General features: G+C 47.5%; 5 protein-coding genes across 5 annotated transcripts; 4 read left to right on the top strand and 1 right to left on the bottom strand.

Annotated features, from left to right (window-relative positions):
* Window positions 1-130: 130 nt before the first annotated feature.
* N7469_010877 (uncharacterized protein) lies at window positions 131-2,353 on the top strand (the record flags this gene model as incomplete). Its single annotated transcript, XM_056649782.1, has 3 exons — window positions 131-395; window positions 452-1,757; window positions 1,828-2,353. The coding sequence occupies 3 exons, from the start codon at window positions 131-133 to the stop codon at window positions 2,351-2,353; spliced, it is 2,097 nt and encodes a 698-aa protein (XP_056496913.1).
* Window positions 2,354-2,826: 473 nt separating this feature from the next.
* On the top strand, window positions 2,827-4,275 carry N7469_010878 (uncharacterized protein; the record flags this gene model as incomplete). The annotated part of the gene is made up of 1 exon (XM_056649783.1): window positions 2,827-4,275. The coding sequence occupies one exon, from the start codon at window positions 2,827-2,829 to the stop codon at window positions 4,273-4,275; it is 1,449 nt and encodes a 482-aa protein (XP_056496914.1).
* Window positions 4,276-5,705: 1,430 nt separating this feature from the next.
* On the top strand, window positions 5,706-7,199 carry erg1 (squalene monooxygenase erg1; the record flags this gene model as incomplete). Its single annotated transcript, XM_056649784.1, has 2 exons — window positions 5,706-6,870; window positions 6,931-7,199. 2 exons carry the CDS (start codon window positions 5,706-5,708, stop codon window positions 7,197-7,199), a joined length of 1,434 nt encoding a protein of 477 aa, XP_056496915.1.
* A 1,582-nt stretch (window positions 7,200-8,781) lies between these two features.
* On the bottom strand, window positions 8,782-12,275 carry N7469_010880 (uncharacterized protein; the record flags this gene model as incomplete). The annotated part of the gene is made up of 3 exons (XM_056649785.1): window positions 8,782-11,438; window positions 11,498-11,569; window positions 11,666-12,275. The coding sequence occupies 3 exons, from the start codon at window positions 12,273-12,275 to the stop codon at window positions 8,782-8,784; spliced, it is 3,339 nt and encodes a 1,112-aa protein (XP_056496916.1).
* Window positions 12,276-12,627: 352 nt separating this feature from the next.
* N7469_010881 (uncharacterized protein) lies at window positions 12,628-12,828 on the top strand (the record flags this gene model as incomplete). The annotated part of the gene is made up of 1 exon (XM_056649786.1): window positions 12,628-12,828. The coding sequence occupies one exon, from the start codon at window positions 12,628-12,630 to the stop codon at window positions 12,826-12,828; it is 201 nt and encodes a 66-aa protein (XP_056496917.1).
* Between the last annotated feature and the right edge of the window lie 2,999 nt (window positions 12,829-15,827).

The following is a 15,827-nucleotide window of genomic DNA, read 5'->3' on the forward strand; positions in this document are numbered from 1 at the left end:
GTTGAGCCCCAATTCTGCCACATTTCCGATTGGCTCGAATCCACTTTTGTTTCGGGTTTAATTCAGGGGGTTCCCTTCAGGCTTGAACAGCAAAAAGACCTGCTGATCATCTCACACTCCCCAATTCATCATGGCAGCCAGACTTTCCCGGGGCCTGCTACTGCAGGCCAATCGCCGCGTTTCCGCTGGCTTGTCGTTCCGCTTGCCGCGCCACAATCTGCGGAACCTCGCGCCGTGCGCTTCGCGGGTAACACAAGTTAGGCCGAACATTGCACGATATTCCCATACTGATGCTAGTTCATCGGCCCAACAAGGTGCTACTATCATTGACGCTACCTCTTTCAAGGGCTCGAGCATCACTGAAAAACATTGGGCGAGTCAGGATCTTCCAACTGGTACTCTAGTCTTTTTCCCTTAGCATAATTGTCACCTCGTTACTAACAGTACCCAGTGGATGCCTTGATTGAGCCCTTTTACATCGCTCATTTCCTTGAATTTATATTGTCTGGATCACTGCCAAATGGAAAGAAGACTGAACTGGCTTTACTTAATCCGGATGAATCCGAACTTTTCATGTCCCCTAGGGCCACTTGGGCGCCAGCTCCATTCAATCAGGATGCGCCTCCTGTCGTTCATAGTATGATGCAGCGCATCATGAGTCCGGGTGAATTTAGTGGGCTGTGTCAGATTGGACACAATATTCATTTCATGAAGAAGCGTCTCTCAGAAGGCCTTGTCCCTGTGTCCCCGACACGATGGATCGAGAAAGATCTCAACAATCCGGATCATTTCACGATCGCCCATCAATACTTGAGCTCTGTGATCACAGTCTTCGAGTACTTGAACATTCCGCAGGTCCAGACTAACATGCGTGACACATTCAACAAGATCTCCCGTGATTTGCAAGGTATGCAGGACGCTCTGAATGCTCGGCGTAAAGCTCAGGATAGCCTTGCCCAAGAACTGAGCCTCACTGCGCTATGGGAAGAATTCATTCGCACAAGGTACCAGATTATGACCAGCACTGCTCATTCTTGGGTTTTGGATCGGGCTGCTGAACTCCGCGAACGGACATTGGATGAATTCTCTGCCATCGCTCCTGAGAATGCGGAAGGCGAAGAGATGAAAATTGTCTCGCAGCGATGGAGTGACCTCCTCTCTATCGTTTCAGTGGCTGATTACAATATTTGGATCCCTATGGATGGGTATAATGGCTTTAAGACACCCTCTGAGATTGTCGGCGGGCTATATAACCCTGATTTGAAAAACCAAGACAAGGTCAACAAGTTCACTGAGCTTTTATACGAGCGACTCGCAAAGTGCATCGAGGCCCAGAATGAGGCAGCAAAGGTTCAAGGACCAAGTGCGACAGAGAGCACCGCAGCCCGTCGCGAGCGTCTTTCCGTTAGCACGGCTCTTCAGGATGAACTGCGTCCAAGTATTCGGGGCCAGTCGCCATCGCCACAGAAAACCATTCAGCCCTGGATTCAGCTGTGCCTCCAGACACATGAAGCTATTTCGACCATGCCTGAAGAGCAAAGAAGGAACTATGGCTTCGGCCTAGCAGTTTATCGGACAGCAGACGGGCTTTCTGACGAGCAATGGGAGAACCTCAAGCGAAACGTAGAAGCTAACCTTTTGGCATGGGGTGATGATGTCGAAGGTGCTGACAAGCTCAAGCCATTGCTCAAACTGCATTGGTTCGACGGAAAGGAGCTCGGCTTCGATAAATCGGATACCATATCAGCCGCAAGAAGGTAGGAAATTTGCACTTCCCCAACACCTGGGTCTTCATGTGAGACATCTAACATCTTTTCTTTCTTACAGACACTACCAGGAGATTCGATCTTCTGAGGAGTGGAGCCATCAGATTCCACCATCTGCTTTCCTTCTAATCGACCCCAGGAGCGCGGATTCTTACAACAGCAAGGCCCGCGAGTTTGAAAATGACAAGAGTCTTCTTCCTGGAGACTTCTTGAGCCATGTGATCGCCGTGGACGCAAACTTCGACGAAAGTGCCGCTACTCAATCCAGTCCTGATGGAAACTCCCCGAGCCAAGCTCTAGAATACAAGGGCCAGATGCGGATCTTGGGCAACCTTGTCTGGAGCGAACTCTATCCGATGCTAACACTGAACACTGGAGAGCTCTTGTATCTGTGGCCGCATGCTAAGGATCATCCGCTGAAGATGTATACCGGACCAACTGTGCCAAGCCAGGTCGAGCCTTGGAAAGAGATCAGCTCTATGCAAGGCTCCATGATGGGCAATTTCACGGAATTTTTGAAAGAAAAGGATCCTAAGCTTGCTGCGAAATTGGAGGAGATGAGGAAAAAGGGAATGGTTTCGATGTGAGGGACCATTGTCGTTGAAACAGCCTCCATGACACTACGCTCGTACAGCTAGTCCTTGGACTACCTGCCTTTTTATGCAACGTTTGAGTGACGATGTGTCATCAGCGCTGAAATGAGAAAAAGATCCGAAGTGCCGGAGGTTGTTTGGTCTGTACTAGTATGCCTGTACTATATCTGCTGCATTAAAGGATCGCCATTCCAAAGCATTCATTTGCCAAGATATTCAACTCGCCCGATCCACCATTATGACATCTTCTGTGGGTTCTCGGAGTAAATGAAGCCGCAGATCTCACATCCGCGTACTCGTACTCGTATACTATACTCTATGTGAACATTATATTTGAACTGGGGGGGTTTACCGACTTGATTTTCTCAGACTAGGCAGAAATTATCTATTAAAGAAAAAGGATCTGCTCTTGCATTGATCCTAAATTTGGTTTCTTTCTTCTTTTCTTACTTTCCAATTTACACAAGATGCGTTGGCTCCAAACCATCGTTCTAAGCACGGCGGCTCTTGGTTTTGGATCGGGAGTACCGCCACCCCCGAGACCAGAACGAATCGAAATAACTGAACTTCCTTTACCCCCTGTTGCACCGAATAACAATACAGGTGCATGTACCGCTCATATAAATCCTCGACATACTGGATGTATCGGCAAAGCCTCCGACTTCTTTCAAGCGGGTGACTTCGCACCTGATGGAAAGCATGTCGTTGCCACTGTGGAATTCGTCGGCGCTCCTCTCGCACCGTCCTTAGGCAGTGCATTCCAAGGAAAGCAGCTTATCTTAATAAGGACGGATGGAGAAATATTCGAAAATGGTGACTCCTGGAAATGCCTGACCTGCGGTGTATTATTAACGAACGCTCGCTCCGTCGACCCTTCGAGAGATTACCCACACATTGCCAGAAATGGGAAGCAGGCACTTTGGGGACATAACATTGTGGAATGCGGTGGATTAACACTAGTTGATAAGCGATGTACTCCTGAAAAAGTACATATATACCCTATATACTGGCCAACTGGGAAGAATAGCTCTGGAAATCCACGGGAAATGCGAATGCATCCTGATGACAAGCACATGGGATGGAGTGCATTTACAAGCGGAGGCGAAAACTCGTATTATGGTCGATTGAATTTCAACAAGAATCCAACCAATGGCACTATACGAGTTTCGCGGTATGATCTGGTTGATGTGAATCTTCTCGCTAGACCCAATGGCACAGCACCCATTACGGTTGAGGGATCAGAATTGAAGATCCACGACCAAGCTATATCAATTGGTGAGCTCCGGGGGTTTAGCGGGTCTGGCGATGAAATACTATACATTGGATCGACACGTGAAGCAAACAATATCGACCTATTTGCGGTCCATATTATCACTGGAGCCGTTCGACGTCTTACAAGTCACCCGGAGTACGCCGATCCAATTGCTTTCTCCCACGATGACCAGTGGTTTGTGACGATGGATACTAGAGGGTCAAATCGTCAAATGTGGATGGCAGGTATGCGACATGTACCTCCTCTTATAGACCTCGTTGCTATCACAGCTGCATCTTCCACCCGCAATAACGGCGCACGCCGCTTCTTCCAACCTATTCTTATTGATCGATATGGTGATCGAGAAGAATACTTTGGTCAACATGTCAATTATGCTGGTAATGGAAGCAATGGAAGTGCAAATGATTCTAACTGGAATGGCAAGGCCGATCCAGCATTTTCTCCAGATGGAACTCACGTCGTATATTGGCAAAGTTTGGTGATTCCACCAGCGTGCGGTGGAGTCAATCCATTGCCTTGTCCTGTCTCGAATGCTCAGGGGGGGTCGAACTTTTCGAATAATGCTAGCTCATCTGAAGACTCGCAAGGCCGCGAGCCCGAGCCCCGTGTTCAATGCCCCGGATGTGATCCCTTGGGCTACTGAGTTCCCACCAGGGACTGAAGTTCCAAGTATTTACTCCGTTCCAGCAGGAGATTTTACTCTCTATGGGAAGCATAGCGGATTTGCCAACGCTAGTATTGTCAAAGATCCCATGCTTGGGATTCTTAAAACCGTCGCAGTTAATTATACTCGGTTTTCTGACGATGGAGAGCATTTCATCAACGGACGTGAGAGGGTAACATTGACTTTGACTCCTTCGGATCCCTGGCTGAACCATCTTGATTGGTACTCTGATCTTGTCCAAACTGGTGCTACTAACGCTTCGAAGGTTACTGGTACAGGGGGGTTTCATCTCTCTATAAATGCCATGGAGAACATCTTTGAGGCGAATGGGACATTGACCACTACAGTGAATGGAGTAGCTTATCACCAGCCGTTGAATGGGGCATAAATGTTGTCATCGATGGCATGTGCATTTTCTCATAGGGGATGCTAGATCTACTCAATACAATATCAAATACCATCTAGCCCTAACCTAGCTATTCATTGATCCTAATATTACTACCATTCATCATGATTGCACAGGCCTACTCGGGCCCATAATTCGATATGCTTCCAAGCTTTTGAGTATTCTATCTATCATCGATACGGCGTGATAAATCATGCAGGAATCCAACCTAGACTTGTCATCTCCCACCCTCAATGTTGACAGCCTCAATTCGGACTGGGTGATGAGTTCGAATTCAACTCCGCACCATCCGTCAATGTCCATGGATATCCCGATGAAAGCATAATTCTTCGTCTCATTCCCAGTAGCGAGTGTCATTTCCAAACTTTTCCCGAGCAGCGCAGTCGGTTGGACTGAGGCCAGGCTCGGTGTATCAATTGAATTGGAACTCGCCGTTCATCCTTCAAGCATCCACCAGTCAGGTTGAAGCTATAAAGGTTACAACCTTTGTTACCTTTGTAGGTACCTTTGCATAAATCTAGAACTCCAGTATACTAGAATAGTAGGTACTGGAGTTCTAGATATCCTCATAAGCTATTCTAATACCTATTAGGTATAACTTATAATGTAACAAATCTTATGAAGATATACAAATTTGATCCACTCTTAGCGGATTGAATATTTATAAGTACAATACTTATAATGTATCCCTATCTATCTATCTATCTATCTATCTATCTATATTATTGTACCAGATCTATCTCGTATACTGTATACTCTATAAACCTATACTGATGGTGGTAGTATTTGAATACTCACTATAAAGTTATGCCAAGACCCGCTTTCACATGTCACGCCACGCCCCTTTCCCAACGCAACTTTCCACCTTCAAAAAAGTTCATCAGGCCATACTCACTCGTCCTTTAAATTAGAGAGAATGTCCCTGCGCCACCGATCGCCCTGTTAATATATTGTTCTTTTCTTCTTCTTTTTCTTCTCGTCCAGGCCCCTTCCCTCCACCATAATGGCTCCTGTTCTTAATGGCCATGCCTCAAAATCTGAGGCCGCCGCTCGCCGCCGCATCGAATACCACGAGGCTGACGTTGTGATTATTGGTGCTGGCATTTTGGGCTGCGCTTTGGCCGTCACTCTGGGAAGACAAGGTCGAAGTGTTTTACTCTTGGAGAGTTCAATGAAGGAGCCGGATCGCATTGTTGGTGAATTGCTTCAACCCGGTGGCGTGCAAGCCTTGGAACAACTAGGTCTACTTGATTGCTTGGACGATATCGATGCGATTGTCGTCAAGGGGTACTATGTCAGCTACTTTCAAGACTCTGTTGAACTCGATTACCCCAAGGACAGCCCCTCCTCACCCGCCCCTTTGGGCAAAACGTTCCACCATGGTCGATTCGTGATGAAATTGAGACAGGCCGCGCTCGAGTGCCCCAACGTCACGGTTGTTGAGACTACTGCAACTGGGTTAGTTACCTCAACTACAAATCCTTCGCAAGTCCTCGGCGTGGAATGTGTCACGAAAGATCTCAAGGACTGTTACTTCGCTCAACTTACTGTCGTCGCCGATGGCTACGCCTCCAAATTCCGCAAATCACATCACCCGCACACCCCCAAGCGACGTTCAAAGTTTTGGGGTCTCGAGATGATCGACGCGCAACTTCCCTCTCCGAACTATGGGCACGTCCTTCTCAGCGATACTCCGCCCGTCCTCATATACCAAATCGGAACTCATGAGACCCGCATCCTGATCGACGTTCCGGATAATTTGCCCGCTGCGTCGGTGAAAAATGGTGGTGTTAAGGGCTATATGAAGAACGTTATTTTACCTTCTCTTCCCAAATGTACACAGCCCGCTTTCGCCGCAGCTCTGGAGAAGGGGAATTTGCGATCAATGCCGAATTCTTTCCTTCCCGCAGCAACGAATAAGACGCCTGGTTTGATGATTTTGGGTGATGCCTTGAATATGCGACACCCTCTCACTGGTGGTGGGATGACGGTTGCATTGAATGATGTCTGTACCATTCGTGAGTTGCTTAGTCCAGAGGCTGTGCCCGATCTGGGAAACACCACTCTGGTCTTGAATCAGCTTGCGCGGTTCCATTGGACTAGGAAAAATGCGTCCTCTGTGATCAATATTCTGGCACAGGCCTTGTATTCCCTATTCGCTGCAGACGGTCAGTATTTTTTACATCTCTACCTTCTATATGCCCCAATCACAATCTAACGGTTCGCAGACATAAATCTTCGTGCTCTGCAACGAGGCTGCTTCCGCTACTTCGAGATCGGTTCAGTGGGTGGGCCCATCGGTCTACTCGCAGGTCTTATAAAACAGCCTCTCATCCTATTCTATCACTTCTTTACCGTCGCTTTCCTCTCTATCTGGGTTCTTTTCCAGGACACGCCTTTCACCCACCTCCTCTTCTTCCCCTTCCGGGCCATCATGGTCTTCTGGACAGCCTGCGTTGTGATTTTCCCATACATCTTCGCCGAGATTCGGTCATGATAGGGCTTTTCGGTGGCGATCTCTTACTGTATACCATTTCATGAACATAATGTGCTTTCACGGCGGGTCCCATTTTATTATAATCTCCGACTTCTTTGGTCTTACTCAATTGGGCCTACTTCAGCCTTTTATGTAATTTAATCTCCCCGTCACTTCTGCAAAGAAAAGCGATCAACTGTGTCTTCCTTGTTACCGATTGTACTCGGGTTTATATATCGTCTTAAGATTTGTGACTATTGCATGTCGTCAGGTATACATAGGACGAATACATAGGACGATGCAATAAGTACTAAAAATAACAATCAAAGTTCACCTTTAGTTCACCTTGAATAGTAATAATTATAATAGTAATATTAATGTACTAGTACTGCTAGTCAATGCGGTCCATGAATAGAATCTCGAAGTATCAGCATTAAGTGGAGCGCCAAGTTCATGAAACTTCAAACCACACACAAACAGCTTCAAAGGCGTACAACAAGCTCCCTGTAATCCAATCTTTACCTTACTTAAATCGTAGTAATAGTGAAGAGTACTTTTCAAACTTGTCTCACCATACATCCCATGACGGCAAGTGGGATTTCGATGGCGCAATGAGATCCCAGCAAGGGCTTAAGCAATGAGTACGTACATATATGAGAATCCATGCTTCGCCCTCCAGTCCGAAGTCTATCTTTCTTTCCTTTTTTTTTTTAATAACTCGCTTTTTCTGAGTCCATTAGACTGGCACTCTAGCTTCTGAGGGTCTAGCAGTATTATTTACTCGGCTTCTGTTGTTGCCATATCCACCTGGATATGGCTGCGCAGCCTCGAAACTCGAACTGACCGGATCTCCACTTACAAAATTATGGAAGTATTACGAACTAAGTGTCAACAGATTATGCAATAAGCGTTTTTCGATTTTTTTTATGATTTCTCTTTCATAGCAGGATTGTTAATTCTCTTTTTATACAGAACCGAAAAGAAAAAAAAATGATAAATGGTGGCATCATAAGAATCAAGACACTTTGGAAAAGGAACAGGGAAAAAAAGAGAAGAAAAGCACACACAAAAAGGGGGGTTTAAAAAGGAGCCCCGGGGATCTAGCCCATTTAACACAAGAAAAAAGAACTCCAAACAGCTTGCGAGGAAGCACAGAAACAGGTGTGGAAACAGATTTCGTCGCCGTGCGTTGTTGCGTGGATTGCTGGAAGATGATAATGAACATGATGAAACCGGCCCCAAAATCTTAATTCTCATTCTGAGTTGGGTATTGATTTTGATCTTTTCTTCGTCTTCTCTTCTCCCTTTTTCAGATCTTTCCTTTCGTGGACTCGATTCAATGATGGCGTTGCGCGTATGCATTCCTCGGCACCGGAATGGAAATGGAAACATGAGGACAGAAACAAAATGCTTAGCCCGGGGAGAAAAAACACAAAAAGAGCTAACAATGAGACTCCGGAAAAGCAAGGCTGGATGTTTGTTGAGAGTGACTATTGTGGTCCCCTATGCTGAGTATTTTTTTAAAGTGCTGACGTTGCTGATTCGTTTCTTGGAGCGAAGGCATTGGAAAGTTACAACGCTAAGAGAAAATAGTATTCCATATTCACCCGCCTTTACGCATTGATTCATCCGCTGGCAGAGGTTCAGGACCACCGTTTGCCCCATTCCGAGACTCAGCGGATGACTTTGCGTTGCGGCGGTGTTTTTTCTTCGTGGTTTGCCAACCACCATGGCTATTCTCGGATGTGCCATTCGCCGTCATGCCGGACTTTTTCGGTGGATTCTCCTTGCCATCTGCTGTGTTTGAATGGTGGTGCGAATTATCCTGTCGACCTTTGGGTTTGGACTTGTGGCTGTGGCTGTGGCTCACACCATTTGTCTTTTCCGAGGTATCGGCCCCATTGGTTCTACGCTTCGAATTGGAATGCGACTGACGACCTTCGTTTGTGCCGGCAGAGGTGGACTTATCACCGCTAGTAGCGTGGCTTTTCGATGGACTTGAATCTTTGCCTGTGCCATGGCCGTTTTTATTCGCCTTGTTTGCTGAATGGGACTGGGCCAGCTTTTCGGCATTTGACAAATGGTAATTTTGCAATCGGCTGGCAAGTAGTTCGGGCTGCCCATTCGTCTTTTCTTGCGAGGTCTCTAAACTCCCGTTGGTTTGTTTTTGTGCTTCATATGGTGACCGTGTGAAAACAGGCGTTTGCTCCATTTCAAAGGGCCCGGATTCTTGGAAATCCTGAGACAACGAATCAGAAAAGCTGGCAGGAGTGTTGATGCTCTGTTCCTCAGAAGTCGAAGTATAAGCCGCGATAGAGTTATATGTATCGATATAATCAGACCCATATGACGGGCGATTCTCATTGGGACGAACGGACCCATCCACAATCAGCGGTCCTCCACGGTCAGCGGGGCGTGATGAGGCCGAGCGTTGGGGAGGCTGGGACGTTGAAGCCTTTGGCGCTGGCGTGGGAGTCTGATCAGATCTTGAACTAGAGCCTTCCGACGAAAAGACCCCTCCAGAGGAACGATAATCCTGCTGGACAGGGAGGAAAGAGGAATAACCATTTTGCAGCATGCCTACATGGGGGGCCAATGACGGTAGCATGGGGCTCTGCTGCTGATATAATTGCAGCTGCTGAGGAGTTAAATAGTAGCCTAGCAGGTCTTGTGGGCGGTTCTCATCGACAGAATCAGAGCGAGATCCATTGCTTGGCAGGCTATTTGGGGGCAGGGTGGTCTCGTCACCGCTGCCATCTCCACCTTCTAGAGAGTCGGCAACTGGGCGTTGCTCAGAGACATAGGGCGTATCAAGAGGTTGTGGAATCGTATAAAGGGGCGTAAAAGTCGGGAATGATGGTGAATTTTGGGGCCGGGCGGGCTGGGACTGGGCCCTGAGCGATGCCTTGGGTGACCCAGTCACAACGGATGACCGGCGGGGGTTGCGACGGAGGTCGGGAAGTGTGCTGGTGGCGGATGGAGACGGAGGATTTGTTGCACTCGCTTGTGTGCCAGAGGCGCTTACAGAGGCATAGGTAGGGGTATAGAGGGGTGCTTGTCGCTGGGATGGGGTGAGTGGTGGTTGGTTGAGAGTTCCTGATCTGGAGCGAGAGTTCTCCTCTCCAGAGTACTCTTGCTGCTGGGGCATTGGGAATTGGATGAAGGGTTGACGGAGAAAGTAAGGCGGCGGAGGGCGTCCAGTAATAAGAGCTTGGTTCTGCAGCTGCATTCTCAACTCTTGTTCTTGGGCTTGGAGCAATTGAATCTGCTGATAAAGCTGATCATGCAGAAGATATTGAGCCTGCTGCTGAGCTTGAAGTGACAGGTCCGATGCATTCGTGGCACTGGGTTGCCGGAACGAATTGTTATTGTTGTTGTGGTTATTGCCTTTGTTCCCAGTATTGGATGCTCGACGGCCCCCAGAAAACCCTCCTCGAGGAGTTTGGTTGTTATATCGACCACCACGGGCTCCGCCCCGACCTCCACGAGTTGGAAATGAAGGGGTAAGAATGGGACGTGGTTGTGGTGGGGGTCGCTCCCAAGTCCGTTCTTCTTCCGGTGGGAACTCATATTGAGCGCAGCATTCGGCCAGGTCGCCCTTAGAAGCACGCTTGAATGCTTCTCGTAACTCCATATGCAATCCTCGGAACGAAGTGTCATCGGCGGTATTCCCTAGGTTTCTTGACGTGTTGAATGGTTCCTCCACGCAAAGTCGGTTGTTAACCATCAGGTGCCAGCCCTTGGCCTCTTTGGAAATCAATCTGCCCTCGCGTACGGAAATAACATTCTCCTCATAGTCGACTTCGTGACCGTAGTATCGGAAGAATTCAAAGAAAAGTTCGCCGACCGACTGCTTGTTCTTCTGTCCAAAATTCGACAATGCCTTGAGGTTATCGTCAAACGAATATACCAATCCATCGGGGGTGGCTTTCTTCGGATGCGGACGAGCTTGAAGACTCGGGAGAATGGGAGGATCTCTCGTTTGCAAGAAGTTTATGATGAGACAGATCCAGGTATAAGAGCTCAATGTACCCCCAAGAGCAGCATCATTCAAGATGCGTCGTTTCGTCCAATGTTTTACACTCATCGCTAATGGCCGGACCCGTTCGTCGACATCGACATATGTCCGAATCATTCGAGTATTTTCCAGTGCCAGAGTATTATTCACATTCATGTCGCAAGCCAGGTTCAACTCCGGGTCCCAGATCTTCACAATAGGCACCTTTGCATGTGATACACAAACGACTCGTTGCATCCCATCTATTCACAGTGTCAGTCAGTAACGGCATGACGAATTTCCCGAGGGGTTCAAATCTTACGGTCTGCCAAAACCTTCGCCAAAAGACACACATGTTCCAAGTCCTTGAAGTTGGTCGTGATACAAATATCCACTGTGACAAGTCAGCCTTCCTAGTTCTCGCTGTTTGCAAATCCTCATGCCGTCCATTACTCCATCACTTCTCTTTTTCAAGAGTCTGCAGACATACCATCTGAATCACTGGAACAGAGTTTGTTCCCTGAAGAACCAAAGACATTGGCCTTGATTTCATACCCGGGCCACTGCTCATTAAAAAGCTTCTCCAATTTGCGAACGAGTTGATGGCGGCGATCGTCACTCTCGGCCGAGGGTAATAATCGGTCATAAAGGTCCATAATATCCGTCGTCAATTTTGTCTCCTCCTCCGGGTCCAATTTTTCCTTGAGCCCCTCCTTCTCCTCTGGTAACGGATCTGCGCCCAGACTATACGGTATTCGTCTTCGAAAATATGCCATAGCGGTCTCATATTTACAGCCACCGAGCGGTTTTCGAGCAGAGGGAGGTAAATGTGTGGATTCGGAGTGGGTAGAGCGAGGAGAGGTGCTCCCGCGGGCGGGAGAAGGTGATCGGGAGTGGAATGAGAGGTTGCGCGCATGTTGATATGGAGTCGAAGGAAGAGAGTTGGATTGTTGCGACGTTAATGGAGGTCGTTGTGGGAGATCAGACGCGTCGGACTGCGGTATCCATGCCATGGTGGGTGGCTGTTGCTCCGACGCTATCGGTGGGATATCACCACGGTGGTGGGAACAGTTCGCATTCCCATCGATGAAGGGGACCATAAAGTAGATATCAACAACTCCAGTCTCTGTCGGACTCGGCGACTCGGTTGAAAATCCACACCCACCACACTCAATCAAGACAGCCCCTCCGGGTCCACTCAATCCGTAGAAATGGTCGAGGAAAAGCCCGACACAAGAAAATTGTCTCCTGCGGTCGAAGAAACAGTCGAGCAAACCGTAGCAAGCACCGAATTAAATTCCACAGAGACTAGAAATTTTCGGTAGGCGTCAGCCACTTTCTGTTTGGACCTTTGTGTTCCTGTTTGTGTTCGGAGGGAGGTTGTGGATTTGGTTGCGAAGCGGGAGGTGTGGAGGTGAATCAATCGCCCTCACACACGAATGTCAAAATTGAATGGAAACCACTGGGAACAAAGAGACTATCCTGGCCAGTGAGAATAGAAATGAAGAAGACCAGCACGAAGACGAACAGGAAGAAGAGAAAACAATCGTCAAAATAATAGTCTCAGCCAGGAGTCAGGGTAGGGAGATTCGAAAGAAACAAGCGGGAGAGGACGAGAACGAGGTGCAGGGCCGCCCCGAACACTTTGGATGAAAGGGGAGAGAACGTGGCGACTGCGGAAGCACACTAAGATAGACAGGATAGACAAGCACGAGGCGAGAAATCGGGAGGAACCAACCGGGGTTCCGATTGAAGAGAGAAAATGGGAAGAGGAGGAGGGGAAGATTCGAGGTGTGAAGTTGGGAATTTGGAGAGACACCAGAAAGCACTTCCCCCTGTCGGCGGTAAAGAGCAGCGCGACCGCACTGTACATGATTAACTCATAGTATACTCGTATATTATATTAACAATATTATTTAATGAATTAATTGAATAGTATCAAGTATTATGATCAATGTATGCAATTTTTGAATTATTATTATTTTAAAGTCACAGGCTGAAACCCGCGATTCAGCTAGAATACGAAAGGGCGCCTAAGTGTTGTCACACTCTCTTACTGTATGTAGTTACGGAGTAGTTAGAGTATCCAATACTAAGCACTCCGAGCATCGTGATAAACTGCAGTCATTGACACAGTTCAATCCTGTATGTAGTTGGTTGAATTAAGGATTGGTGTACGGAGAGTAACTACAGTACCTTTTGAAATAAAGTCGATACCTGAGGTTGTACCGTGTATAGTTAGTTACCAGGAGATACAACATACAGTACTATAGTCAACTAGGTAGATAACTATAGTTCTTTGTTTCATCCAATCCCCCTTTTATGTATCTATAATATACTATAGATGTAGAAGATGTAAGAGTTCTATTTTGAGATAGCTCGTTTCTACGCCACCCCAATGCACCCTCACCAATGCCAATGCCTCGAGCCACGGTGCTGCAGGTACCAAAGAAAGATAATCAAAAGGAGTTCCCCCCTTTCTGATCGACGCTCGACTTTCCTCCCCGCGATTCTGCATCTTCGCACGTGCGAGTATACTTCATAGTATATGTATAAGCACCTGCTTCAGTAGTTAATCAACTATGTAGTTAGTACTAGTTATAGTTATCTACATAGTATAGTAGAACAGTCTAATCCTTATAGAAAGTTGAAGATATCCAGGCCTCCATCAGCTGTCAGCTTCACCGTCAGCTAATACCTATTAAGAGTCATAGGATACATGGTTACAATACAGACTCCCGAGTAAGGTCCGTACACGATTCCTTGTTGTGGGCTTCTCTCCCTTTCTTTGACGCAACCCTGGGCCCGCTCTCGAATCACTAGACCCGCATTCTCTTCCCAATTAACATAACTCAAGAACCTTGTGGATGGGTTTTTAAGACTTGCAAGTCATCAGTGCTATTCTCCCACTACGCTAACTACCAGCTAGTAAACTAGTGATATGTATACATACATAACTAATACAGTATCTCTCCGAATCATGCTGGTTGGTGCATAATTACTCCCTATAAAAAGGAGTTTCAGAACAATGTCCGCACTCACACTCCGTCGGTACATGCCCATGGAATACACATAAAGCCTTTTATTTCTTTTTCTCGTACAACGGCAGAAAGGAGCAGACCTGAAAGATTTACATATTTCCCAAACGGAATTGAGAGGTCAGACTGATCCAGCCCAGGTATGACGGGTGGCCCCCGAGGATCGAGGCCCCCCCCCCCCCCCCGGAGTAACGCGAGGCACATCCTCGGGGAAAGACTTCAAGTCTTCTGGTGATACCCTCATCTATTTTGATACATCCCGGAGGGAGTGCGAAAGATTAAAATACACAGTAATAAGATGGTTGCTCCTGGGCCAGGTGATCTTGAAAAATGATCAATTTAAGTTTCTGGGGAAGTTGGCTCGGGAGTTTCCATGGAATGCTTGAACTATTCCACCATTGATACTCCGTCGTGTATACATCTGATATACAGGCTCGAGATCCGACCAGACCAGACCAGGCCAAGCCAAGTGTTGCACTCTACACAGCAGAGTATAATAATGGTCATTGTCCAGCGATTCACTCCGAACACAGCCCCGCTCCGGGCGTCCCAGGCGTCACGGAGTCTCTTCTACGTGGTGCATGCTGCGTGCTGCGGGGTGATGGAGGAGACGGAGTGGAAAAAAGGTAGTGAAGCCGGGCGCTGGGGCTGGAAAGGAAGGTTGGCGAGCCTCCAGTCCTAGAAATAAGGGGGCCGCGGACCTTGCGGAAAAAGATAACTATCTGTACATACTATTTAAATAACTTACTAGTACAAAGTACATTGAGATACTGTACCCCGTAGAGTCCAGAGTGAGTCGTGAAGTGTAGAGTGCTGCCCCACTTGGAACTCCTGAATTGACCGGACGATGCGTTGGTCGTAGCACGGACCAAGATGGACAAAGGCTCCGGGAAATAATGCCACTAAGATGCAGCTAATGTTCGTCTCGTGGTGGTTGCCCTTAACACCAACGAACTCTTGATATGATTGCCCTGTTTCTGGATGAGCTCCGTCATAGTCCTGCAGGCTAGAAAGCTAGAGCAGGGTCAACAAAGACGAGTGAGAGGGTGCCATCGGTCATTCATCACTGCTCAGTTCTTCAACTCAGCATCAGCACTGGCATGTTCGATACCTGTACAAGTACATAAGTAGTTAAGTTCAGCAGCTGAGCAAATCAAGGTTGAAGTCACAAGGCGGCGAGATGGCGAGGTGACCATTGGCAGGCTGCATACGAGTGCAGACGCATTGCAGTATTGCAGATGTGCCATCATCGTACATTTCCGCATCCACGATGAGCCGACCATCGGGGAGCAGCGTCTAGGGATAATCCGGAGGAAAGGCAAAAATGGATTGCGGTTCTGGCGGTAGTAGCCAGATTTCTTATGAACAAGTTGGAGGTTACTATCCGTACATACGGAGTGGTGGAGAAGTAGAAAGAACAATGACAATGCCCGTACGGATAGTCGGTACACATAGTGGAGAAAAGGAATTGGTCCGATCGCCGAGAGTAGGGCTCGGCGTACAGTAATACTTCATTAGTTATAACTATACATGGACCTATGTACTCATGAGAAGTACATAGTTCTCCATAAAGTAAACTTTTCAAAACTCGTCTTCGAGGTGAATGTTGTCAAA

Source organism: Penicillium citrinum, assembly GCF_028827155.1.
Source record: "Penicillium citrinum strain IBT 23319 chromosome Unknown utg000009l:1.0-4274883.0:1.0-4276374.0, whole genome shotgun sequence".
NCBI classification, from domain to species: Eukaryota; Fungi; Ascomycota; class Eurotiomycetes; order Eurotiales; family Aspergillaceae; genus Penicillium; species Penicillium citrinum.